Source organism: Babylonia areolata, chromosome 23 (genome assembly GCF_041734735.1).
Source record: "Babylonia areolata isolate BAREFJ2019XMU chromosome 23, ASM4173473v1, whole genome shotgun sequence".
NCBI classification, from domain to species: domain Eukaryota; kingdom Metazoa; phylum Mollusca; class Gastropoda; order Neogastropoda; family Buccinidae; genus Babylonia; species Babylonia areolata.
The window spans coordinates 43,660,797-43,668,296 of NC_134898.1; the positions used below are offsets into that span (position 1 = coordinate 43,660,797).

At 47.1% G+C, this 7,500-nt stretch overlaps 1 protein-coding gene across 1 annotated transcript in view; it reads left to right on the forward strand.

Annotated features, from left to right (window-relative positions):
* The window catches only part of LOC143297683 (uncharacterized), a 21,325-nt gene that overhangs the window by 13,710 nt on the left and 115 nt on the right, over positions 1–7,500 (forward strand). Inside the window, exons 2-6 of the mRNA XM_076610103.1 lie at positions 1,754–2,045; positions 3,724–3,896; positions 5,113–5,201; positions 5,726–6,441; positions 7,370–7,500. The exon at positions 7,370–7,500 is cut by the window's right edge and continues 115 nt beyond it. Coding sequence (XP_076466218.1) covers positions 1,754–2,045; positions 3,724–3,896; positions 5,113–5,201; positions 5,726–6,441; positions 7,370–7,500 — 1,401 coding nt within the window. The remainder of the gene's footprint in view (positions 1–1,753; positions 2,046–3,723; positions 3,897–5,112; positions 5,202–5,725; positions 6,442–7,369) is intronic.

Genomic DNA, 7,500 nt, shown 5'->3' on the forward strand with positions numbered 1-7,500 from the left:
CTCGGGCTTGCGGACTAAAATATGTGCTCCCCACAGTTGCTGAGCAGGAGGAAGGAGGCAGAATGGTTAAGACGCTTATTCGCCAGTACAGTGTCCGTGAGGGTCTGGGTTCGATTCCCGCCCTCACCCTTTCTACCCACGTTTAACCAGAAAATCAAACAGAGCGTCCAGTTGTCTCGTTCGTCATTTATCAGACAAAGGCGGCAGTACGTCGCTGGTCCTCCAGTCCTCCGTAGAGCTTCCAGGGTGCTGGGATTGGGTCGGGCCAGGTTTTCTCTCGGAGCGCTTGGTGGAGCGGGCAGGACTGCAGCAGATGTTCTGTTGTCTGGCTGCCGGTTCTGCAAGGGCACTGTGTCGCCGATACGGTGTTTCGTGTATAGGTGGTGTTTCAGGCGGTTGTGGCCTGTCCTGAGCCCGAAAATGGCTACCTGCTCTCGACGAGTCAGCAGGTGGTACGGGTCTGCTTTGTTGTGGCGTGGATGCTGCTGCTTCCACTTGTTCTGCAGCTTGGCCTTAATGATGGTCAGAGCGTCCAGTCATTCGGATGAGACGATAAACCGAGGACCCGTGTGCAGCAAGCACCTGATGCACTGGAAAAGAACCCACGGCGACTAAAGGTTTCTCCGCTGGCAAAATTCTGCGGAACAAGTCTAGAGACACGCAAATATACATGTATGCACTGACTAGCAATGGGTTGCAGCGCATAATCATGGATGTGTCCGAAGGCAGTGACACCGTCTCGAGAAACTGAAACTGCTGTGAATCAGTCCCTTGAGTAAGCCTCCATATACTTCTCCACACTGCCCATGTATGTTCTACACAGGCATTCCAGCGAAGCCGGACACACATGCTTACGTTGAAGAAGATGAAGTGTCCTGCACCTATTACAGCCATTCATGTGGAATTTAAAGTTCGTGTTTAAATTGGTTTTATTTTGTCAGTTATAGTTAAAGTGTTTTTGTACATGTAAAGCGCTCTGAGCTCTTTTGGGTGATAAAACCCACTGAACACAAGTGTTGATGACGATGATGATTGTTGTTGCTGTTGCTGCTGTTGTTGTTACTCTTTTTATCATTATGATTATGGTTGGAATCATGATCATCATTATCATTGTTATTGGTGTTGATGTTGTTACTATCACTGTGTCCAGGGAATGGAACAGGAAGGAAGGCGGGGCCCAATCCTCTCCTTCCGCCGCTTTAAACCCTCCCAGACGGGTGCAATAGCCGAGTGATTAAAGCGTTGGACTTTCAATCTGAGGGTCCCGGGTTCGAATCTCGGTAACGGCGCCAGGTGGGTTAAGGGTGGAGATTTTTACGATCTCCCAGGTCAACTTATGTGCAGACCTGCCAGTGCCTGAACCCGCACGCAGAATACCTAATACGCACACTCGGGATCCCGTACTCCATGTCAGCGTTCGGTGATTTGTTGAAACAAGGACATGTCCAGCATGCACATCCCCTAAAAACAGAGTATGGCTGCCTACATGGCGGGGTAAATAAACAAAACGGTCATACACGTAAAATGTTACATGTCTGTCTGAGTGTGTATGTGTGCGAGCCTGAAAACTGATTGAATGACACAGGAAACGAATGATGATACGGTCATACAAGTAAAAGCCCACTCGTGTACACACGAGTGAACGTAGGAGTCGCAGCCCTCGAACGAGGAAGAAGAAGAAGAAGAAGAAGAAGAACCTTCCCTGATCTAAGTCCTGTACACCTGCCTGCCTACCCATTCCCGTCCTTTGCAGGTTCCCCCCTCACGACAGCAACGAGGCCCACAAAGTTCCCTCGACCGTGCTTCCCGACGCGGCCTCTCTGAGCATGCGCGTGGCGTCTGCGCACTCCGCCAGAGCTTCTCAGAGATCGCCGCTCCTCAGCATCGATGACGTGTACAAGCTGGCAGAACGGACGCGCATGCGCACGTCGCTGGAAGCGCGCCACCTGGTGCTGGCCCAGAGGCAGAAAACGGTGGTGGGCAGGGAGTCGGTCCTGGCTTCCAGATCGAACACTGCAGCCTTCAGGGCCCCGGGTCACACAGTGGTGAGTGAACTCACAACTCAGAACTCATTTAATGGGGTAAACCGGCCAGTAAGGTCGTCAGCTATCACTCAGTTAGCCAGTCAAGCAGCCAGGGAATCTGTCCTGGTGCCAGTTGCATTGCTTGGTTCTTTTTGACAGTTACACGTGACAAAATGCCTACGTTGACCGAACTACACCATTGGTCAGTTCCATACTACACACAGTCAGTAGCGGGTTACGACCACACCAGGCTCTTCCGTCTATGATACTCAGGGCTATTGTTTTTAACTGTTGGTGTGATGGTCTTACACTGTCTGCATTCAATCAAGTAGTCGCTTGTTGATAAAAGAAGTGCAAAAACTCTGATTCAAAAGTGGGTGGATCCACCTATTTTTAGATCAGCGAGTCCAAAGCAGCATCTTACCATGCACATTCATATAGAATAATGCTTGTAGTCTCTGACTCGTTACTGTCCATCCCATCTCCAGATAAGGGGACAGAATAATTCTGGCACTCTCTGATTCCTAATCATCCAACCAGTCACCAGAAAAAAGAAGACAGAATAATGATGATGAATTTTATTTAATGTCCCGTCACACATACTGGTGATTGTAGACATTTTGTTAGAGTATCGATCGAGTGTTATCGATTAGATGAGGAGGAGGGGGAGGGGAATGAATTCCTTCCAGCTAACTGTTCCCCGATACTTACTTAACTCCTGTGGAAAGAGGTCATTTTTCCGTCTTCGGCCCAACAACTTGGAATTCTCTGCCTATTGCTCTCAGCCAAACAACTCATCTATCTTCCTTTAAAGCAAATCTTAAAACTTATCTCTTAAAAAATTACTTGTCATAACTCAAATAGTACTGTTGTCCCAGGCCCATAGCAGTGTGTGTGTGTGATGGGTGAGTAGAGAGAATGGGGGTTGGTAGACGGATGGTGGTGGTGTGGTTCGACAGGGAGAATGACCCGATTTTTACCCCTTTTACCTTTTCTATCCAAAACTTTATTTTAGAATTTTTACAAAATCTATGGCATGCAGATTACAATTATGCTCCTTTTTACATGTATGTATTTTAAGTGAAAATTGCTGTTATCTCAGCCGTTTAATCATGTGTGTGCGCGCGCGCGCGCGCGCGTGTGTGTGTGTGTGTGTGTGAGTGTTGGAGTGTAACAGTTGTAGTATTGAGGGTATGTTACTTTGTGAGTTTTATGCATTGTGTTTTTAATTAATGATTCTGTTTTATGTTTCTACAACTTTTTATATGCTTCTTGTTTCACTTTAGGTATTGGGTTGTCAAGTGCTTAGAGTTTGCTTATGTTTGTATTATAGCACTATATAAAAATAAATTATTATTATTATTAATGAGTCGTGTGGGGGTGGGGGTGGGGGGGGGGAGGGGGACTGGTTAGATGGAGGTCGGAATTTGAAACGAATTTCTCAGTACAATTAACTGGTCTTTTATTGGTATTTGACCTACCAATCACACACTGACCCGGTCTCGGGTCGACACCAAGGTAACGCACAGAATCCTGCTACTAGCCTCTGATTGGTTATTTTTTTCCCGCCAATCACAGACCGGCCCCGACAAGAGCGCGAGCCCATCACGTGAGGTGACGAAGACTGGGCAAGCAGGCGGAGACACTGGAGAAGAAGGAGAAGGAGGAAGAGGAGGAGGAAGATAAGGAGGAGGAGGGGGAGGGGGAGAGGGAGGAGAGTGCTGCCCCCCCTCCCCCCGGCTTTGTTCGCAACGTACGCATCTCCTTCAAGCCTCTTCTCCGCCCCATCAACAACAACAACAACAACTACAACTACTGCTGCTGCAGCAGCTTCGTCGACTGTGGTACCTGCAGCACTGACTACAAACAAGGGTGTGTTAATTGTTGTTGCTGTTTTGTTTGTTTGTATATTTGTTCTTTTCAATAATTATTCGCTGTTTACTTTTTGTTGTTGTTTTACAATGTACGAAAAGGTAGCGCCAAACGATACAGACACAATACATCACATCGGAAGAAAGTGTTAAAAAAGAAAAACAAAACAAAAACAACAACCCAAACTGAAGAAAGACGTAAAGGCCTACATGCTTTAGATTTTTTTTTTTTTTTTTTTTTTTTTACTGTCCAATTTTTTTTACACTTTATATGTAGCTCAGAGAATGATTATGACAAATTTCAAAGGACAGGGGAGTGTGAGGTTTTTTTTTTTTTTATTTTTTTATTCATTGCCACTCGTTCAATCCTTTCTGGTGTGAAGCGATGCCTGGTTTTACATTTATTCGTTGTGGTGTTTCATATTTTCTCTATGTCATCCATTCATTAGTTTATTTAGGCCTATTTATTCGTGGTTTTATATAGTTATTTCATTCTTTTTTCTTTTTTTTAATGATTTAGTTTGTTTTGAATATAAAAAAACAAACAACAATAACAAAAAAAACAGTAACACCCAACTGTGTCTGAATCATTTATCAAAACACACGTTGAGTCATCAGCGTGATGAAACATTTTAATTCATTATTGTACTTGTTTCCCACAAATTCTTCTAAAATAGAAATAGATTGTATAGGTCGCGCGCGAGTGCGCCTGTTTGTGTGTGTGCGTGTGTGTGTGCGTGCGTGCGTGTGCGTGCGTGCGTGTGTGTGCGTGTTTGTGCGTGTGCGTGCATATGTGTGTGCGTGCATGCGTGTGCACGTATGTGTGTGTGTGTGTACGTGTGTGTGGTTGTGTGTGTTCTTGTGAGCTTCGTGTGTGACTGACGTGTTGTCGCAAAGCACTTTGAGAGATCTGAAAGCGCGAAATAAGTGTACTGTTGTTACTATCGTTATCATTGTCATTACTGCTATCAGTAGTAGCGTTCGTAGGAGTGTCCGTGGTGGTAGCAGCAGCAGCAGCAACAACAACAACAGTCGTAGTAGTGGTAGTAATTGTGCAGTTATTATTATTATCATCTTTATCACCATCATCATCATTGCTATTATCATTATTAGTATTAGTATCGTCATCGTCACCATCATCATCAGTAATAGTATTATTCAATCACAATGTCAAGACACCTCAGAGGAACACTGATAACGTAGTGATGTCCTTGCAGGCTGCTCCTCAGCAGATCACAGACTATGCCTGCTGGGTTTTCGGGGTCTGCTCCCAGGGGGTCCGAGTCTTCCAGAACTGAAGGAAGAGGTAGGTTTATCACAGAGACAAGTCCACTCAAGGCAGGCCAGTTGTGAGGGCGAAAAGACAGACCTGAATGTCTCCCTAAACATTTATCGCTAAAAAACAAAAAACAAACCGCAAACAGAACAAGCACACGTGAAACATACAAGTAGGTATTATCATATCAATAAGAAAAACAAAAACAGTGACGACAATAATGATACGCAATAATTCTTTGTAACTTGCGCCAAACTGTGAATTTTATGTACACGCAATTCCTCTCCATCCACACACACACACACACACACACACACACACACACACACATACACACACACACACACCACCACCACCACCACCACTAGGTAACCAACCAATACCCCCCACACCCCTCCAACCCTCCCCGCTCCATTCCTCAATCCCATTTTAACGGATGAAACTATTGACACATACCTATTGAAGTTTCACGAAGCATTCAAAACACCAAAGGCCAATAACAATCATAATCTCATCTACACAACGTCAATCAAAACGTCTCTTTCTCACCACAGAGGCTGGGGTCTGCCGAGACTGCCGGAAACTGCGCGCCGAGTCTGTGGTCAGCTCCCGGATGCAGACGGGGTTGCCGCCCCTCAACCTTGACGAAAAACACGTGACTTCCTCCGCCCTGGTCCGCAGAGCACGACCGGACCTGACTCCCAGGGAGATTCAGGAGAAACTCGTCGCTGGAGAAATCGCCACTTCCGCTCTGATACTTCCTCGTCGTCATGGCAGGCACGAGAAAGATGACGATGACACCAAGGACGAGGACGAAGATGAAGAAGAAAGGGAGGACACTCACACGACGAACGACACCCCCTGTGACCCAGAGAGCAGCAAAACCACGGGACAAAGCCACGACACGGATTCTCAGGGACCTCACCGTGCTGACAGCCACACCACAAGGCACACCCCGACCCCCGGAGATGAATCGTCAAGCCCGACCCAAAACCCGGTGGCTTTGCTAGGCAGGCTCCGAGTGACCTTCAGGAACGGGGGAGCGACCACGCCTCTCTACTTCATGGACCTGAGGCACATGAACTCCAAGATCTTCCACGGGCGGGCACGCCGACGCCTGAAGGTGCCCGGAGAGGGGACGCAGAGGACCGCGAAGACCGACTCCAGGCCCCTGTGGCCGGCGTTCGTCAGTCCCCGGAAGTGCAAGCTGATAGAGGAGCCCAAGTACAGGGCCTACTTTGATCCTCCGCTGCTGGCCAAGCGGAAACAGGTGGGTGGGGGTCGTTCGGGGATTTTTGTTGTCGTTTTTGTTTTGTTTTGTTTGTTTGTTTGTTTGTTGTTGTTGTTGTTGTTGTTTGGGGGTAGGGGTTGAGGTGGGGGGCGGGTCTCAAGGAATGGGATATAGGGAGAGGCCGGATATGTCGAAAGGTCCGTTATGCCACAAGTTCGTTATGTCACAGGTCCGTTATGCCACAGGTCTGTGTAGGTCTGTTATGTCACTAGTTCGTTATGTCACAGGTCTGATATGCCACATGTCTGTTATGCCTCATGTCTGTTATGTCACAGGTCTGTTATGTCATGTCACAGGTATGTTGAGTCATGTCACAGGTCTGTTATGTCACAGGTCGTCTGTTATGTCATGCCACAGGTATGTTATGTCATATCACAGGTATGTTGAGTCATGCCACAGGTCTGTTATGTCACAGGTCTGTTATGTCACAGGTCTGTTATGTCACAGGTCTGCCATGTCACATGTCTGTCATGTCACATGCCTGTCATGTCACGGGCCTGTCATGTCACAGGTGTGTTATGTCATGTCAGTTCTGTTATGTCACAGGTCTGTTATGTCACAGGTCTGTTATGTCATGTCAGGTCTGTTATGTCACAGGTCTGTTATGTCACAGGTCTGTTATATCATGTCAGGTCTGATATGTCACAGGTCTGTTAGGTCTGGGGGGAGGAGACGGGGGGGGGGGGGGTGCGTGCGTGATTGTGTATGATGCTTCTTCAATTCAGTTTATCCATGCCCCATCTGTCTTCAGTTGTCACTGTGCACACACACACACACACACACACACACACACACACACACACACACACACAAGATACTGACTGCAGTTGATCATCCATTCTCTTTTCTTTCTTTCTTTTTTTTATTTTATTTTAATTTTATTTTTATTTTACGTACCGATCCACAGATCCCCAACCCTGCCTTCTTCGCGGGGTCCGACCACCCTTACTCCTTGCCGGAACGCCTACCTGAAGAGCTTCAGTTTTCTGGGGGCAGCATGGACACCATTCACCCCGACCCCCTCCTGCGCCCGTCCCC